The sequence below is a fragment of the Mastigoproctus giganteus genome, chromosome 2 (genome assembly GCF_048544385.1).
Source record: "Mastigoproctus giganteus isolate SK-2022 chromosome 2, ASM4854438v1, whole genome shotgun sequence".
In the NCBI taxonomy this organism is placed as follows: Eukaryota; Metazoa; Arthropoda; class Arachnida; order Uropygi; family Thelyphonidae; genus Mastigoproctus; species Mastigoproctus giganteus.
This window is the reverse complement of record NC_143576.1, coordinates 101,966,839-101,987,576: the sequence shown is the minus strand read 5'-3', so window position 1 is coordinate 101,987,576 and position 20,738 is coordinate 101,966,839. Positions and strand designations below refer to the sequence as shown.

General features: G+C 40.3%; 1 protein-coding gene across 1 annotated transcript in view; it reads right to left on the bottom strand.

The window, feature by feature from the left end:
* The window catches only part of LOC150089465 (uncharacterized), a 1,372,165-nt gene that overhangs the window by 22,347 nt on the left and 1,329,080 nt on the right, over positions 1-20,738 (bottom strand). The window contains exon 61 of the mRNA XM_090389992.1: positions 15,078-15,393. Coding sequence (XP_090246118.1) covers positions 15,078-15,393 — 316 coding nt within the window. The remainder of the gene's footprint in view (positions 1-15,077; positions 15,394-20,738) is intronic.

The window sequence follows — 20,738 nt, the reverse complement described above, 5'->3', positions numbered from 1 at the left end:
TAGGTGTCGTTAAAGGTGTTTACACATAAAACATATTTCGTGTGTATGGGTACACGTAATTTTTTTAATGATATTGATGAAGGTATAACAGGTTTAATGTCGAAGTCTGCTGATGATACAAAGGTTGGCAGGGTTATTAATGACAGTACACTACCGGAACATGATCTAGAAAAGTTGGGCAGATAGGTAGCAACTGAAGTTTAACATTGACAAATGCAAAGTACTGCATATGGGTAGCAGTATTCCCAGAGTAATGTACTAATTGTGAGTTACTACACTCAGGGTAGTATCTCACAATTGAAAATGAAAAAGACCTGGGGGTTATTGTGCAGTCATATATGAAGTTTTCTGAGCAGTGCAAGCAGGCTACCAGAACAGCTCTTGTCAATGATATACAGGAATTTTACTAGCAAGGATAAGGGGGTGATTATCCCTTTGTATGAGGCGATGGTGAAGCCACACCTTGAGTACTGCATACAGGTCTGGAGGCCTCATTTTAGGAAGGACGTAGAGCTGCTGAAATAAGTACAGAGAAGGGCAACGAGATTGGTAAGGGGAACGAAGGATTGCTCTTACCAAGAAAGGCTGAAGTTCTGCAAATTGCAGTATATGGAGATTTGGCGTGTGCAAGGTGATGTGATTGAGGTGTATGAGGCCTTGAATATTTTGAGCAAGCTCAATGCTGATGGGATTCTTCCTCTTCCTCAGATTATGTACCTTAGAGAGCGTAAATTCGAGAAAAGACAGTTGTAGAATAGATGTCCAGATATTTGTATTTAGCCAGCAGGTGGTTGACTGATGGCGGTTGTACAAACATCTATTTGTCATTGTGTAAGTTGATAGCATAAATAAATTCATGGAAGAAATAGACAATCTTTTGGAGTGAATGGATGAGTGAAATGGGAAGTTTTTTTTTTTTTTTTTTTTTTTGGCTGATGCTATATATGCGTGCTTTCTTGCATCATATGCCTCTATTAATGTTAATAACAGTTACAATTTCTATACAATTTCAATTATACCACAGAAACATGGATTGATGAGCTGCATAACAATTTTATAGATTTAAAAATTCTGCTTACAGATGATAATCAGAAAGATCTCCCGCACTGATTTATAAAAAGAATTAAAATATTTGCAAAACTATTCATCACTGAAAATGTTGCAATTTGTGTGTTCAAACAATTTAATGGCATCACTGGCAAATTTTTCAGTGACACTCATAATTCTTAATGCTTCCAGTATTAGTGACCACTGTAGAATGGAACTTTTCAAAGATGAAGCTAATGATTACTTATCTCTATTACTCTAGGAATCAAGATCATTTGGATAGACTGGTAACCTCATCAACTGAAACATGCCACTGTCAAGGATTTTGACCTGAATGAAATTATCTTATGCAAAGACTTGCAGCTTTAGGCAGTGAAAAGTTAATTTTTGAAGGAAAAAATATAATGCTATGTAATAAGGCTTTTTTTTTTTTTTTTATGTAAACTACAAACACGAGAGGTATTAGAACCTATAGTACTTAGTACCGTGCTTGGGTAGGAGGCTCAGAAGACGAAAGAAGATATTTGTTGACATTGGACTTGAAATTCTGTAGACTGTAATTTTCAGGAAATACGTATGAAGGAAGGTTGTTCCAGAAAACGACAGTTGAATGAATAAACGAGGAAGATGAAAAGTTCGTTCTGTAAGTTTGAAGTTGGATAGTAAATGGATGTTCGCTGGTGGCGGAACGTGTTTGGACTGTTTTGAAATAGAGAGCGGGAATTATAGAAGCCAATTCAGAAGAACAGTGCCCATGGAAGTATCTGTAGAAGAGGCATGCAGCAGAAACAGTACGTCTATGAGACAGCGAGTGGAGAGACTCTGTTACAGATGAATCATTAATTAACCTTACTGCCCTCTTCTGAATGGAATCAAGAAGCCTGAGAGAGGTTTTGGGGGCGCCACCCCAGATGTGTACACAATATTCCACGGTAGGGCGGATTTGCGATTTATACAGAGTGAAGAGCTGTTTGGAAGAAAAATAACGTCGAGAGCGAAATAGAAAACCAAGTTTTTTAGATGCAGAGGAAGCAATATTTGTAATGTGCTTGTGCCAAGAGAGATTAGAAGTCAGGGTAATCCCCAAAAGAGATATATTATTTGCTTAGAAATCGGAGTGCCACCAAAGATAAGCATAGCAGAAGAAGAAACCTTTTTGCAAGATATAAGACAAGACTGAGTTTTAGAAGGATTGAAATCAACTAAGTTGTCTTTGCCGCACTGGAGAATTACCTGAAGATCGGCATTTAAGGAATTGGTAGCAGATTTTCGAGAAGTTGAAGCTGATTGAGCAGGGCAAGGTTTCTCAAAATGGAAAGTGGAAAGCAATGTGCTATCGCAATGTGGATACGATATACCGTACTAGATAGCGTTAGTTGAATTTCGTTAGCAGTTAAATTGTACGTTTAAATAAATACATATAACGACTTAGATTACAAACGTAATATAATTAATTTTATTTAACATAATTAATTATACATATAACCACTTAGGTTACGTAACATAAATAATTAGTAAAAACAAATAATTAATACATAACTTGATACGAAAGTTATATAAAGGGATTTCGCAGATAACACTCGTTACTGAAACGTAAATATTTCGTAGATAACACTCGTTACTGAAACGTAAATATTCCGTAGATAACACTCGTTACTGAAACATAAATATAGCGTTATAACCGTGTTTGGATACAAGTTTGGGATTTAATTTTGTACAGAAATTGAAATTTTATTGAAAGTAAATCTAAATCATGACTCAAACCAGAGCAGCAAAGCAAAGGGCTCAAGCTAATGGGAATGCTGTGGACCAGGGGAGAACTGAGGGGGGCAGTTGTCCTCTGAATCACAGCCTTGTAAGATGCACTATTTGCTTGATGTTTGCGGAGCAGTCAAGTATGGGACATGATACTGCCATGGGGGATGTCTTTGTGTGTGTGCGATGCAAGGAGTGTAAGGAGATAAGGCGACAACTCAGCGTTGTTATGGGCCTATATGAGAGCTTGAAGGATAGGGTGGATGCCCTCGAAGGATTACAAGTGAGGGGCCCATCAAGCTCTCAGCTGCCCACACCAATGCCAGAGCTTGCACTTGGTCATCGCGGAACACAGCGGCAACCCCCAAGGCAGAATGCGCTGGTCCCAAAGGAACTAGTAGTTGTTGGTGACTCTATTGTCAGGGAAACGGGAAACATGCTTTGTAAAAAGGATAGGTGGAATAGGACCAGGGTATGTCTGCCAGGGGCAAAAGTTGATGACGTTGTAGAGCGGATATCATCTTTTAAGGACACAAAAGGTGATATAGTTGTACACGTTGGCACTAATGACATTAAGAGTAGGAGACCGGCGGAATTACTTGACAAGTACAGGTCACTGATGAAAAAAAGCCGTGAATTAGGGTTGAAATTGAAAGTGTCTGCAATTCTGCCCAGACACGATAGGAGGGAGTATATGATGAGAGCCCTGTCAATCAATTCGGCCCTGGAAAGATTGTGCAGGGCTCAAGGGGTAGAATTTTTTTCAGCCTGGTCTGTACTTGTTAACAGGAGAGACTGCTTCTACAGGGATGGGATACACTTAAATAGAAAGGGTGCAAGAATGTTTGCTGATGCTATCGAGGCAATGTTAGGTGGGTCGGAAAACTGCTAGATTGGGGGGATACAAGGACTAATAGATTAACAGTAGCCACTGGCAGAGGTGAAAGTGATTCTTGCACTGCTTCTATTGGAATGAGCCGCAGCCTGGAAAATAAGATGCAGGATATTTCAGAGACTGCTGGGAATCATTGGGGTACAAGTAAACACATGGGTTGTGTTAGGGTAGCTAAGAAAAAGAACAGGTGCATGTATACTTGTGTGTACACCAATGCTAGGAGTTTAGTAAATAAATTTGATGAATTTGAGGTATTGCTCAAAACATCAAAGGCAGATATTGTGGGGATTTCAGAGACGTGGTGTCACACAGATATAAGAAATGCAGAACTGGAATTTGGGGAGTACAATGTCTACAGAAAGGATAGACAGGATAGGAAGGGAGGAGGGGTTATGCTATTAGTTAAAAAACACATAAAATCCAAGGAAGTGAAGCCAGTCGACATCGCTGGACAGTGCAGTGTCGAGTCAGTTTGGTGTGACATAAGCATTGGGAGATCAAAATTGAGAGTAGGAGTGTGCTATAGGCCTAATGACTCTGATGAGTATAATAAGAAACTGTTCGGAGAAATAGAGTGGGCCAGTAAATCAGAGAGTCTTATAATGGGGGATTTTAATTTCCCAGATATTGACTGGAATTTGGGGGCTGGTCACTCACACAGTAGCAAGGCTTTTGTGGATTTATTGGATGATTGTTTTCTACATCAGCATGTTCGGGAGGCAACTAGAGGGAGTAATACTCTTGATTTGATTATCAGTAGTGATTCTTCATGCATTAAGAATCTGCAGATAAATGAACCACTTGGTGGCAGTGATCACAGTGTGCTGAAGTGGGAGTTACTCAAAGAGGTAACTACCATTAGGGGTAAAGGGAAGGGGTATTGCTTTCGTAAAGGCGACTACAATGGACTGAGACAGTATTTAAATTCTATACAGTGGGATCAACTGATGATATTGCCAACAGCAAATTCAAAATGGGAAGCATTCAAAGAACTTATTGTGGAAGCTACTAGGCTTTATATACCAACTAAGAAATATTGTTCAAGGTTTAGGCCTAAATGGTTGTCAGATGAACTAATAAGGCATATGGCAGAGAAGAAAAATGCATGGGATACATACAAATTAACACGTGACACGGACGCCTATGATAGATACAAGTTGATCTGTAACCAAGTTACAAAGGAGGTTAGGCAGGCGAAGGCAGATTACGAGAGATCCTTGGCAAGGGATGCGAAGAAAAACAGCAAAGAGTTCTTTACTTATGTAAACTCTAGAAGGAAGGGGATGAATCAGATTGGTCCACTTGAGATCGATGGGTCAACTGTTGATGACCCTGCTCGGGTAGCTAACAAACTAAATGAATATTTTGCATCGACATTCACACATGAGGAGTTATTCAGCGAGGGGAATGCCAGAGGTGTATTCAACTCTAGCAGTAAGCTAGAGAATCTTGTAATAACTGAGAGCAAAGTGGAGGAGAAATTGTTGAAGATAAACACAAGAAAGGCACCTGGGGTGGATGGGATCTATCCAGTTATATTAAAGGAGGCAGCAAAGGAGGTAAGCAAACCCTTAGCCATAATTATGAGAGCTTCCTTGGACTCAGGGGAGGTACCCATTGACTGGAGATGTGCAAATGTGACCCCAATTCACAAAGGGGGATCAAAGGCTGACACAAGTAATTATAGACCTGTGAGTTTAACTTCTGTTCCCGGAAAATTAATGGAGGCACTGGTGAAAGAAGCACTGCAGGATCATCTAGACAAGACTTCAGTTATAGCTAGGACACAGCATGGTTTTGTTAAGGGGAAGTCTTGCCTGACCAATTTGATTGGATACTATGATGCAGTCACAAAAGAACTGGATGCAGGGAATAACTTTGATATTATATACTTGGATCTTAGAAAGGCTTTTGATACTGTTGCACATGGAAGACTGCTGCACAAATTGGAGCAGTGTGGCATTGGAGGCAAGTTGCTGCTATGGATAAAGGGGTGGTTGAGGGGGAGAAGACAGAGAGTGGTAATCAATGGACACTGCTCATCGTGGACTAATGTTATTAGTGGAGTCCCTCAGGGTTCAGTATTGGGGCCTTTATTGTTTTCTGTATTTATAAATGATATTGATGATGGTATATCAGGCTTAATGTCCAAGTTTGCAGACGATATGAAGGTTGGCAGGGTTGTCAAGGACACTACTGACACTATGGTGCTGCAACAGGATTTGGAAAGGTTGAGCAGATGGGCTTCGAGGTGGCAAATGAAGTTTAACATTGACAAATGTAAAGTACTACATATGGGAAACAGCAACCCCAGAGCAACGTATCAACTCTGTGGTACTACACTGACAGTGGTAGAGAATGAAAGGGACCTGGGGGTGGTGGTGCAGGCAGATATGAAGTTCTCTGAGCAGTGCAGACGAGCTGCAAGAGTAGCTCATGGTGTATTGTCAATGATATATAGGAATTTTTCTAGCAGGGATAAGGAGGTGATTATTCCCTTGTATAAGGCAATGGTCAGGCCACACCTAGAGTACTGTATACAGGCCTGGAGGCCTCATTTCAGGAAGGATGTAGAGCTGCTGGAACGAGTACAGAGAAGGGCAACTAGATTGGTGAATGGGACAAAGGGGTTCTCTTACGAAGAAAGGCTTAAGTTTTGCAAATTACAGTGTCTGGAAACTAGGTACCAGCGGGGTGATCTGATAGAGGTGTACAAAGCCTTGAATGGTTTGAGCATGCTCAATGCTGATGGGATTCTTCCTCTAGCTCAGAAAAATCAGCTGAGAGGGCATAAATTCAAATTGAGGAAAGACAGATGTAGGATAGATGTGCGGAAATTTGCCTTTAGCCAGCGGGTGGTTGGTGGGTGGAACAGACTTCCATCCCTTGTCGTGGAAGTTGATAGCCTAAATAAGTTTAAGGCTCAGCTGGACAGGTATTTCGAACGAACAGAGGGGTGAAGTGGAAGTGGTTATTTTTATTTATTTATGTTACTTTTTTTTTTTTTTTTTTTTGGCTGATGCTGCATAAGCTTGCTTTCTTGCATCAAATGCCTCTACTAATGCTAATGCTAATGCTATCATCTGCAAAACTATGGATAGGATTTCCAGTGAATGGAAGAAGGTTATTAATATACAAGAGGAAAAGAGTGGGGGAAAAAACTGAACCTTAGGGGACACCAGCATTAGTGGAGAAGTTAGAAGACAGAGAGCCATCTACCTTCACCCTCAGTGAGCGATCAGAGAGAAAACCGGATAAACAATTACTAAAAACAGTTGGCAAACCATCGGATGGAAGCTTGTTTAGAAGACCTTTATGCCAAACACGATCGAAAGCCTCAGTGAGCAATTAGAGAGAAAACTGGATAACCAATACAAAAAACAGTTGGCAAACCATAAGATGGAAGTTTGTTTAAAAGACCTTTATGCCAAACACGATCAAAAGCCTTTGAGATGTCAAGAGCAACTACTTTTGTTTCACCGAACCTTTCCATTGAATTTATCCATAAATGAGTAACATAAGCAAGAATATCACCAGTGGATCGACACTGACGGAATCCATACTGGCAATCGTTGATCAGATGGAAGGTTTCTAGATAGTTTAAGAGTTGGAGGTTAATTGATTTCTGCATTACTTTAGAAAGAGTAGAAGTAATTGCAATGGGACGATAATTGGATGGGAGGGATTTGTCACCCTTTTTAGGAACTGGATGGATATCAGAAAATTTCCAAGCAGAAGGAAAAACAACTTTGGAATAAGAAAGTGAAAAAAGGTGGCAAAGAATAGGAGTAAGTTCAGGAGCAGAGGTTTTGAGAACAAGTGGAGAAATACCATCGGGACCTGGAGCTTTCTTAGCATCAAGATTCGTCAAAATCCTTCTGACATCCTTTTAGCATTAGCATTAGCATTAGTAGAGGCATTTGATGCAAGAAAGCAAGCTTATGCAGCATCAGCCAAAAAAAAAAAAAAAAAAAAGTAACATAAATAAATAAAAATAACCACTTCCACTTCACCCCTCTGTTCGTTCGAAATACCTGTCCAGCTGAGCCTTAAACTTATTTAGGCTATCAACTTCCACGACAAGGGATGGAAGTCTGTTCCACCCACCAACCACCCGCTGGCTAAAGGCAAATTTCCGCACATCTATCCTACATCTGTCTTTCCTCAATTTGAATTTATGCCCTCTCAGGTGATTTTTCTGAGCTAGAGGAAGAATCCCATCAGCATTGAGCATGCTCAAACCATTCAAGGCTTTGTACACCTCTATCAGATCACCCCGCTGGTGCCTAGTTTCCAGACACTGTAATTTGCAAAACTTAAGCCTTTCTTCGTAAGAGAACCCCTTTGTCCCATTCACCAATCTAGTTGCCCTTCTCTGTACTCGTTCCAGCAGCTCTACATCCTTCCTGAAATGAGGCCTCCAGGCCTGTATACAGTACTCTAGGTGTGGCCTGACCATTGCCTTATACAAGGGAATAATCACCTCCTTATCCCTGCTAGAAAAATTTCTATATATCATTGACAATACACCATGAGCTACTCTTGCAGCTCGTCTGCACTGCTCAGAGAACTTCATATCTGCCTGCACCACCACCCCCAGGTCCCTTTCATTCTCTACCACTGTCAGTGTAGTACCACAGAGTTGATACGTTGCTCTGGGGTTGCTGTTTCCCATATGTAGTACTTTACATTTGTCAATGTTAAACTTCATTTGCCACCTCGAAGCCCATCTGCTCAACCTTTCCAAATCCTGTTGCAGCAGCATAGTGTCAGTAGTGTCCTTGACAACCCTGCCAACCTTTGTATCGTCTGCAAACTTGGACATTAAGCCTGATATACCATCATCAATATCATTTATAAATACAGAAAACAATAAAGGCCCCAATACTGAACCCTGAGGGACTCCACTAATAACATTAGTCCACGATGAGCAGTGTCCATTGATTACCACTCTCTGTCTTCTCCCCCTCAACCACCCCTTTATCCATAGCAGCAACTTGCCTCCAATGCCACACTGCTCCAATTTGTGCAGCAGTCTTCCATGTGCAACAGTATCAAAAGCCTTTCTAAGATCCAAGTATATAATATCAAAGTTATTCCCTGCATCCAGTTCTTTTGTGACTGCATCATAGTATCCAATCAAATTGGTCAGGCAAGACTTCCCCTTAACAAAACCATGCTGTGTCCTAGCTATAACTGAAGTCTTGTCTAGATGATCCTGCAGTGCTTCTTTCACCAGTGCCTCCATTAATTTTCCGGGAACAGAAGTTAAACTCACAGGTCTATAATTACTTGTCAGCCTTTGATCCCCCTTTGTGAATTGGGGTCACATTTGCACATCTCCAGTCAATAGGTACCTCCCCTGAGTCCAAGGAAGCTCTCATAATTATGGCTAAGGGTTTGCTTACCTCCTTTGCTGCCTCCTTTAATATAACTGGATAGATCCCATCCACCCCAGGTGCCTTTCTTGTGTTTATCTTCAACAATTTCTCCTCCACTTTGCTCTCAGTTATTACAAGATTCTCTAGCTTACTGCTAGAGTTGAATACACCTCTGGCATTCCCCTCGCTGAATAACTCCTCATGTGTGAATGTCGATGCAAAATATTCATTTAGTTTGTTAGCTACCCGAGCAGGGTCATCAACAGTTGACCCCTCGATCTCAAGTGGACCAATCTGATTCATCCCCTTCCTTCTAGAGTTTACATAAGTAAAGAACTCTTTGCTGTTTTTCTTCGCATCCCTTGCCAAGGATCTCTCGTAATCTGCCTTCGCCTGCCTAACCTCCTTTGTAACTTGGTTACAGATCAACTTGTATCTATCATAGGCATCCGTGTCACGTGTTAATTTGTATGTATCCCATGCATTTTTCTTCTCTGCCATATGCCTCATTAGTTCATCTGACAACCATTTAGGCCTAAACCTTGAACAATAAAGGAAGACCACAGGTGGCATTGAATGGAGCGCGTTGGGAATGGTGGGAGGTGTTTTACCAATATCATTAATACATGAGTTGGAAAAAAATGGGATGCTAGCAGGTCAGCTTTACCCTTGGCTGAAGTGACAACAGAACCATTTGGTTTGGATAGAGGTGGAAGTAGAGATGGGCAAAAGTTGCAGCCAATAGCTTTGGCAAGAGACCATAATGCTCGGCTAACATTAGGGCAAGAAGCAAGTTTTCTACTCTTAGCCTGTTCAAACTCTAGTTTGGACTGATTAATAACTGCTTTACAATTGTTGCGAGCTTTGGTGTAGGCAGAAAATGAAACTGAAGAATTAGAAACAAGCCAATTAATATATGCAACGTTCTTCTCTTAAACAGCCTTAGCACATTTATTGGACTGAACAGCCTTGCACTATACCTGCAAGAATAATTTCACTGACACGATCTGAGCAAACGTTGACATCAGAGTTTTGAAACAGTAATCCAAACAAGGAAAAGAAGAAAAGAAATCTTGCAGGTCATCCATTTTGAATTCTTGTAATGCCAAACAACATGAGGTTGGGAATAGCCATGAGATAAAGGTCCATTGGAGAAGAGACAATCACCAAGTTGTGATCTGAAGTGCCTAAAGACCTCTCACTTTGACCGTGTAATTAGAAGGGTTGTTTGTGAGAAGAAGATCAAGCGTGTTGGCTGTATGATTAGGATAGTCCAGTATTCTTGTATGTAAATGAACAATCTGTAATGCAATTAGTACTGCAATTAGTACATTTAGTAATGCAAGGTCATTACTAATCGGATAAGCCTCAGCATCTTGACCAGCTGGGTCGGTGTGACTAGAAAACGCAAGCCAACTGGAGTTGTGAACATTAAAATCACCAAGGAAAATTACCTCACTGTTAGGAAAGTTAGACTGGAGAAAGTCAAGTTGCAAAGAGAGGAAGTCAAAGAGCCCCAAATGATTAGTTGAGTTGAGAGAATGGTAGAGGCAACAGATGAATTTGACACAATGAGGTAGAGAGATTTTAAGCCAGAGGCGATCAAAAAGAAGAGGTTCCAAATTACCAATCTGTGACAAGGAATATTGGAATGTACATATTCAGAAGTACCACTTTTGAGGTGAAAAGAATCATACAGCTTATAATTTGGGCAACTGAGATGAGCAGTAGTTGAATCAACCGATAACTGAGATTCTGTCAGAAAAGGTACATGGAGTTTGGCAGGCTGCAATTGGAAATGGACATCATTGAGATTAGAACTGAGATCACGGATATTTGTGAAATGAACTAGGAAGTGTTTGGGTGGTTTAGAGCTTTTCACAGATAGCTTACTCTATGCTTACTCTATTAGTTTGACAATTCATGGTGTATTCACTAGTAAGAAAAGGGGGAGGGACATGCTGTATGAAGTAATGAAATTTTTGGATATGGCGTACACATGGTAAGAATATACCCAGATCCTTGGCATAACGTGGCCTCGACAATGCTCCACACACACCCTACACACTACTCAGACTCCCTCCACATACACACTACTCAGACTCCCTCCACATACACACTACTCAGACTCCCTCCAGTCACTATCTGGCAGAGAAGAGGTAGCAAGATTATACAATAGCTGATCTGGAAGCCTCCAAGAAAGTTACCAATAGGTTCGGTCTGGTGTACTAACTAGCGGCCGCCCTCGAACACCGTTTTAGAGCTGTACCCTCGAAATGTGAGGAATATTGGATCTCTCCAGGATGTTCATCATAACCTCAAAAGTCATCAGTCATACTGCATGATGGAAGAGATGGGGAAGGGTTGACTGGAACTTGGCTCTAGTGACTAAACATGGGTTCCACCACCCCAAGCCTCCAATAAGCAAAGTGGTGGTATTGCACCAGTTGATGAGAGTCATCTATCACCTAGTAAACTTGTTTATTCAAGTTAAATTAATAAATATTTTTTTAAGTAAGATTTTATTGAAATCAATGGAATGAGATAAAAAATAAAATTATAAAAAAAAATTTATATTTTTGTTTTTGAACTGAAAAATGTTTTTCGGCTTATATGAATGGGATTGGAGCATAGGAAACTTAGTACCACAAAGTTGGCTAACAGTAGTACAACTCTGTGAGCCAGCTGAACCTAAGCTTTTGTTCAATTTGTTGCATACGGCATCCGTGAAGATGGTTTTTTCTCTTATCCCTTATCAACACATTTTTCATTAGTTATGCAGGTCATCTTTTAGTATGGATCAGTTGTTAGTTCCTAAACTGGGCTATCATTAATAACAGCTAGAGAAATATACAGGGTTCTCAAAAATATTGGTACAAACGTTTAGGGGAGGTAGGTAAGAACTAAAGGAATGCGAATCGCATAGGAATCCATAACCGGAAACATTGCCGTAAGTCGGTAGACGGCGCGGTAGTCGCCGCACGAAGAGCATGCATTGATATACGAACTGTGAGCTGGCAGACATGCACCTAGTGTATGGATTAGCAGAGGGCAATGGACGAGCCGCTCAACGAATTTATGGAGAACGCTTCCCAGACAGACATGTACCGGACCACCATTTGTTTGCGCGTGTGCATCAAAATTTGTGCGATCATGGGTCATTTAGAGGTAACAGGAGTAGTGCGGGCAGACCACGTTCTACGCAAACTCCCACCCTGGAAGAAAGTGTGTTGAATGCCGTCCAGAATAATCCTACTACCAGCACACGTACCGTTGCCTCTACCTTAGGAGTGTCGCGTTGCAGTGTACAGTTGCTTGGACACGACACTGACGAAAACATTCTGAGGCTTTGCTGCCAACATGCCATTGGCGATCTAAACTGGGTACTCTAATCTAGTTCCCTTTAAAACCCCATCCCCAGGCAGGGGAGGGAGGAGATGGATCTCTGTCTCCTCTCCTCCCTGCCTACCCCCCATACTTCGTCTGGTGGGGCTCGTCTGCACTGACCTCTTTGGGGATGCCTACTCTGTCGTCCCTATTCTTCTATCTGTTCCCCCCTCTCACTACATCGACCGAGTACACCCTTAACAATGCTGCCAAATTCGAATCAACGTCCAAATTCTACCGGTGTTGTGTAAATCTCTAAGACAACTAACACTATTCTTTTATCTACCGTATAGTCTCACGTCTAAATTTAATAACATCAAAATTTTGTCCGACCTATTAGGCCTTTAACACATCTCAACCCCAACCAGCGATTTACTAACAGCAATCCCATTAAGCATTAATGTCAAATGCATAATTTTTTTTTTTAGGTCCTAGCCACTGAAATCCCAGGAAACTAGGTGGCAGGACCTGCCAGAGCAATTTGTTGTGATACTGGATATACCCAGCTAGCCTCCACGTGGCAAGGTATGGGCAACGTCAGGCCCCACTAGGGGCCTGGCGGTCAATAAGCCAGACAAACAATGGGCACAACATATTGCACCGCACAGACACGGCCCACACACTTTCAAGTCTCTGGCTTGACAGTGTATTGTCCTCGATACAGCAAAACACACGCGGAGATGGGAGAAATCCCAGGTGCCGTCTGACACGAACATACCTTGCAGTGTACAGTGTGTCTGGCATGATGATTCCTTACACCCCTTTCATCTCCAAAGGGTTCAGTTACTGTGCTCCCAAGATCATCCTGCACATGTGGCTTTTGCGCAGTGGTTTTTCCAAGAAAGTGTTCAAGACTTGAATTTTCCAGCCTATGTTTTGTTCACGGATGAGGCTTATTTGACTTGGGAAGGCTTATTCAATCAGCACAATGCTCATGTGTGGCCTCACGACAACCCACACGGTGTGTGCCCCCATGCGGCACAACATCGCTTTGCAATAAATGTGTGGGCATGTATGGTTGGTGACTGCTTAGTTGGCCCATACCTGTTACCATCCTGCATGAACTCCGCTAAATATTGGATCTTTCTTGAACAAGTTCTACCAGGTTCTATCAAGTTCTATCTTGATGATGTTCCAGCAAATGTGAGACGCAACATTTGGTTTCAACATGATGGGGCGCCTGCCCATTATGGAAGGTGTGTTCGTGACCATTTGAACAGGCGTTTTGGGCATCGATGGATTGGCCGTGGTGGACCCGTTGCCTGGCCCCCACGCTCACCTGATTTATCGAGCCTTGATTTCTTTCTGTGGGCGGCCCTCAAATCTATCGTGTATGAATCGCCTAGGGAGACGGAAATGGATCTTGTGGCGAGACTGGTCTGTGCTGCTGCTACTATCAAAAAACTCCAGGTGTGTTCAACTGTGTCTGCCAATCCATGCTGCGTCGGTGTGACGCATGCATCGAGTCTCATGGTGGAACCTTCGAGCATCTGTTGTAACATTATGAAATGCATCCATCTCGTACTCCATTGTTAATATTATGTCAAATAAATGTTTGCCACTAATCACTGTCTTGTGTCATTTCTGCTTCTTGTGCCTCTGCTACTACTTTCCCGTGACATTTCTGGTTATGGGTTCCTATGTGATTCACATTCCTTTAGATGTTACCTACCTCCCCTAAACGTTTGTACCAATATTTTTGAGACACCTAGTCATTGGCACTGATTCCTCTGCTAACTTGTGATCTCTTTGTATCTATGTTACTAAAGCCAAAGGAAATATACTACTGTTTTAAGAAGCCTTAAACAAAACCTTGTACATATATATTCACCTCATCCATTATCTTTGGAAGGTTTTGTTCCAAAAAAGGACATTTGATTTTTTAATTTGGATTAGTGTAAGGTAGTCCTGCATCATACTACTTCAATTGTACTCAACCCAAGGTATTTTGGTGAGTTAGAAAGCTGAAAAATAGGATTATAGATAAAAGCAATATATCTGCAACAATGTGTTAATCTGGAATTTGGATATTTTAACCCAACCAATGGGTCATAGTGTTCTTCCAATCAGGCAAGAGAAAAAGAATAGCATTAAATAATACATGTTAATTCCAAAAACGTTTTCAGTATAATTACTGATAGTTTAGTTCTTTCACCCACAAAATTATGAATGTTATATAATAGATCTTATATCTTTGTTAAACTTCTTTCTTTAAAATTAAATATGGTTTATGCAATTTCCAAAAAAAACAGGCAATGTCTTGGAGTTTGGCTTGAACAAAATTATCTATAATTTTGTTCAAGCCAAACCCCCTCCCCCATGGCTAGCACAGTGAACACAATCACTGTTCTTCCACAGCATGAGGAAAATGTTTGGGTTCAAAATCAATTTTGATGGGAGGAACTTTAATTGGTGAGTTGGTCTGTCTTGGAAAAGAGTTGCATTTTGTCAGAGAAACTCTGATTTATCATCCAGCAAAACAGGCTAACTGCCTATAAAATACATACAATTCACAGACACAATACACTGAAAATTTATGGATTAGTTTTTTTGGCACAAAATCAAAAACAACAAAATTATAATAAAATGTTTAGCTTCAAATAACACTTTACCATCTTTAAAGTCTGGATGTCCATAATAAAGGTCTCTGCAAGATCGAACAGGATTTTCCTTGGTTCCAATTGGTTTTTTAATTATTTCTATTTCTCTTCGCATCACATAAATATTAGCATACATATTTAATAATTTACTATTAACATCATCTTCTTTATTTTTAAAATCTTCTTCCTCTTCCATTTTTTCTTCTCTGTTTTCCTTTGATTCTACCCTGGAGCTTATACTTCTTCTATAGCGGAAAAAATGATGATTATCACCCCCTGAAGAAAGAAGCATCTCTAGAGGTACTGGAGGTCCCTCTCCAGGAGGTCCCTATCAAAAAAAAAAAAAATAATAAATAAATAAAAAAGAATAATTCAACTTACATACACACATATATATATAACAACCAAATATTAAAAAAAAAAAAAAAAATTGAAGGCAACACCACCTACATCAAAATAACATAGGCTGGTCATAAAGTGATAATATAAAATTTTGTAAAATTTTAATACAAATGTACTGATCAGATTGGTCCTTGAGGTTGTCACAGACATTCTCTCAGATATGCCAGACAAGCTGTACTTACTACCTGGGAGTCTAAAATGCTGATGCAACTGATATTCAGGTGACACTCAAGTCAAGTGGACCCAATTTCGGCGAAGTCTGGATGGTCTGTGACAGCCAAATCCTCTGCTTGCACCTTCATGATGGTGGGACTGTTAGTAATCCTGGGTATAACCTCCATGCACAAGTACATGCTGGGTGACCACCCAGGAGTGACCCACCATAAGCAGGGGTCGAGGTGTGGCGCCCACACCACATGGAGCAAGGCCGCCCCTCTATGTTACCAGGCAGAACTAGGTGGTAGATGACTCTCATCAATCGGTGCAATGCCACCACTTTGCTTATTGGAGGCTTGAAGTGGTGGAACCCATTTAGTCTCTAGAGCCAAGTTCCAGTCAACCCTTCCCCATCTCTTCCATCATGCAGTATGATTGATGACTTTTGAGGTTATGATGAATGTCGTGGCGAGATCCAATATTCCTTACATTTCGAGGGTACAGCTCTAAAACAGTGTTCGCAGGCCGGCCCCTAGTTAGCACACCAGACCGAACCTATTGGTAACTCTCTAGGATGCTTCCGGATCAGCTAGTGTATAATCTTGCTACTTCTACTCTGCCAGGTAGTGACTGGAGGGAGTCCGAGTAGTGTGTATGTGGGGACATTGTTGAGGCCACGTTATGTCAAGGATCTGGGTATATTCTTACCATGTGTATGCCATATCCAAAAATTTCATTACATCATACAGCATGTCCCCCCCTTTTTTCTTACTATTGAATACACCATGAATTGTCAAACTAATAGAGCAAGCTTATCTGCGAAAAGATCTAAACCTCCCAAGCACTTCCTAATTCATTTCACAAATATACGTGGTCTCAATTCTAATCTCAACAATGTCCATTTCCACTTGCAGTCTGCCAAACCCCATGTACTTTTTCTGACAGAATCTCAGTTATCAGTTGATTCAACTATTGCTCATCTCAGATGCCCAAATTATTCGTTGTATGATTCCTTTCGTCTCAAAGGTGGTACTTGTGCATATGTCCGTTCCAATATTCCTTGTCAGAGATTGGTAATTTGGAACCTCTTCTTTTTGATCGCCTCTAGCTTAAAATCTCTCTACCTCATTGGGTCAAATTCATCTGTTGTCTCTACTGTTCTCCCAACTCCACTAATCACTTGGAGCTCTTTGAGTACCTCTCTTTGCAACTTGACTTTCTCCAGTCCAACTTTCCTAACAGTGTGGTAATTTTATTTGGTGATTTTAATGTTCACAACTCCAGCTGGCGTCCGTTTTCTAGTCACACCGACCCAGCTGGTCAAGATGCTGAGGCTTATCTGATTAGTAATGACCTTGCACAGATTGTTCATTTACATACAACAATACTGGACAATCCTAATCATACAGCCAACACGATTGATCTATTTCTCACAAACAACCCTTCTAAGTACATGGTCAAAGTGAGAGGTCCTTTAGGCACTTCAGATCACAACTTGGTGATTGTCTCTTCTCCAATGGAGCCTTTTCTCATGGCTATTCCCAACCTCGTGCTGTTTGGCATTAAAAGAATGCAAAATGGAATGACCTGCGAGATTTCTTTTCTTCTTTTCCTTGGTCGGATTACTGTTTCAAAACTTCTGATGTCAACATTTGCTCAGATCGTGTCAGGGAAATTATTCTTGCAGGAATGGAATCTTTTATCCCACACTAAACTTTGAAATCTCTTCCTTTATCTAAACCTTGGTTTTCCAATAAATGTGCTAAGGCTGTTCAAGAGAAGAACGTTGCATATCGTAATTGGCTTGTTTCTAATTCTTCAGTTTCATTTTCTGCCTACAGCAAAGCTCGCAACAATTGTAAAGGAGTTATTAATCAGTCGAAACTAGAATTTGAATAGGCTAACAGTAGAAAACTTGCGTCTTGCCCTAATTGTAGCTGAGCATTCTGGTCTCTTGCCATAGCTATTGGCCGCAACTTTTGCCCATCTTTGCTCCTACCTGTGTCCAAACCAGATGGTTCTGTTATCACTTCAGCCAAGGATAAAGCTGACCTGCTAGCATCCCATTTTTCTTCCAACTCATGTATTAATGATCTTGGTAAAACACCTCACACCATTTCTAACATGCTCCATTCAATGCCTCCTGTGGTCTTCTGTGAAAAGGATGTCAGAAGGATTTTGACGAATCTTGATGCTAAGAAAGCTCCAGGTCCCGATGGTATTTCTCCACTTGTTTTCAAAACATGTGCTCCTGAACTTACTTCTATTCTTTGCTGCCTTTTTCACTTTCTTATTCCAAAGGTGTTTTTCCTTCTGCTTGGAAATTTGCTCATATCCAAGTTCCTAAAAAGGGTGACAAATCCCTCCCATCCAGTTATGGCCCCATTGCAGTTACTTCTACTCTTTCTAAAGTAATGGAGAAATCAATTAACCTCCAACTCTTAAACTACCTAGAAACCTTCCGTCTGATTAACGATCGCCATTATAGATTCCGTCAGTGTCGATCCGCTCGTGATATTCTTGCTTATGTTACTCATTTATGGATAAATTCAATGGAAAAGTTTGGTGAAACACAAGTAGTTGCTCTTGACATCTCAAAGGCTTTCGATCGTGTTTGGCATAAAGGTCTTCTAAAGAAGCTTCCATTTGATGGTTTGCCAACTGTTTTTTGTAATTGGTTATCCAGTTTTCTCTCTGATTGCTGACTGAGGGTGATGGTAGATGTCTCTTTGTCTTCTAACTTCTCCACTAATGCCGGTGTACCCCATAGGTTCAGCTCTTTCCCCCACTCTTTTCCTCTTATATATTAATGAACTTCCATTGACTGGAAATCCTATCCATAGTTTTGCCGATGATAGCACATTGCATTCCACTTTCCATTTTGAGAAACCTTGCACTGCTCAATCAGATTCAACTTCTCGAATATCTGCTACCAATTCCTTAAATGCCGATCTTCAGGTAATTCTCCAGTGGGGCAAAAACAACTTAGTTGATTTCAACCCTTCTAAAACTGAGTCTTGTCTTATATCTCACAAAAAGGATTCTTCTGCTCCTATGCTTATCTTTGGTGACACTCCGATTTCTAAGCAAAATGGTATATATCTCTTTTGGGGATTACTCTGACTTCTAATCTCTTTTGGCATAAGCACATTACAAATATTGCTTCCTCTGCATCTAAAAAACTTGTTTTTCTCTTTCGCTCTCGGTGTTACTTTTCTTCCAAACAGCTGCTCACTCTGTATAAATCGCAAATCCACCCTAACATGGAATATTGTTCCACATCTGGGGTGGTGCCCCCAAAACCTCCCTCAGGCTTCTTGATTCCATTCAGAAGAGGGCAGTTAGTTAATTAATGATTCATCTCTAACAGAGTTTCTCCACTCGCTGTCTTATACACGTACTGTTTCTGCTGCATGCCTCTTCTACAGATACTTCCATGGGCACTGTTCTTCTGAATTGGCTTCTATAATTCCCGCTCTCTCTCGTTCAAAACAGTCCGAACACGTGCAAGCATCAGCCAACATCCATTTACTGTCCAACTTCAAACTCACAAAACCAACTTTTCATTTTCCTCGTTTATTCATTCAACTGCCATTTGCTGGAACAACCTTCCTTCATATGTATTTCCTGAAAATTACAGTCTACAGAAGTTCAAGTCCAATGTCAACAAATATCTTCTTTCGTCTTCTCAACCTCCAACCCAAGCACGGTACTATGTATTATAGGTTCTAATACCTCTCGTGTTTGGGGTTTACATAAAAAAAAAAAAAAAAAAAATTTGTACGTAAATGTAAGAAAACAATGTTTATTGTGGATACCTCAATTTACATAGCTATGAATATTGCTCAAAATATCAATCCTCTGAATCAATAACAGCAGAGGAAAGCTAATTGCAGGACACATTCATTTTCTCTATTTGGATCACCATCTACTGATATCAGCGGGAGTGGTAACATTAGTTGGTGCAGCTTTTAGACAACCCCACAATGAGGTTATCTAAAAGTGGCTGTCTAACCAATTTTCAAATTTGTGAGGTGAGCTCAGGTCTTCTATGTTCTTTCTAACAAAGAGCAGCTGACTGCCTGTGAGAAAAGTGCCCCTCAATGAGAGGAGTCAGCATTGCACTACCAACAGCTATTGCTATCACCAATTTACAGGTACATTTTTCCTACAGCTCTTTGTTAGCAAGAAATAAATAGCCCATGAAATAAAGTTTAAAATTTCATCCCAGAAGAAGGCATCCAGAGATATGCTGAAATATAATGTCTTTTAATGCTACATTTATTGCAAAATTAAACAGCCTCTGAACATAGAGAAATATATTTATTTCTAGTTGCATTTCTGTGTTCTTTATGCCCTTCTAATGCTACGTGAGAAATAACTGTGATATGGTCTAGTTTCAGAAATATACATGAATATATGAATATATTATATTACTAAAAGTATTGGGCACTAAATGCATTAAAAAAAAAAAAGACAGTAACAGTTTATAGATGATACTGTAACATAGGGCAGGACCTCCTTTGATCTACAATACAGAAGCACTGTAAGATATCTTTCTACAACTTTATTACTTTCCGCAGCAGAACAGTTTAAATTGAGAAAGTGATGACGGTCTCCATGAGAAGTTTTCTAATTCATCTTATAATAGTTCTTTCAGGTCAGTCTATCAGTATCACATTATTTTCCTAATTCTGAACCTCACACACTGTAATGGGGACACTGTTCTGCTGAAAAACATGTCCTGTACTACAAAGGTGCATTATGCCACAAAAACCATTAGTCCAGTACACAGATGGGATGGTGCAATCCTTTTCTAAGCATTCTCTGGGTTAATACCAGTGGTGGGATTCAAATAATTTAACAACCGGTTCGCTGCCCTAATGACCGTTCTAAATATTAAAAAACTATATACCGAAAGGTAATTTATTTTATCATGCAGTTAATACTTAAATAAGAACAATAAAAGAGGTCCACAAAACTAGATTGTTATAAGAAACAGTTTTGCAATATTAATGAAAAAATATTAAATAATACCTAACAAAACTGTTATTTAAAATATTTCCATACTGCTTCTTGATTGGCGTCCTCACTTGCAATTTTCTTCGCTTTTAT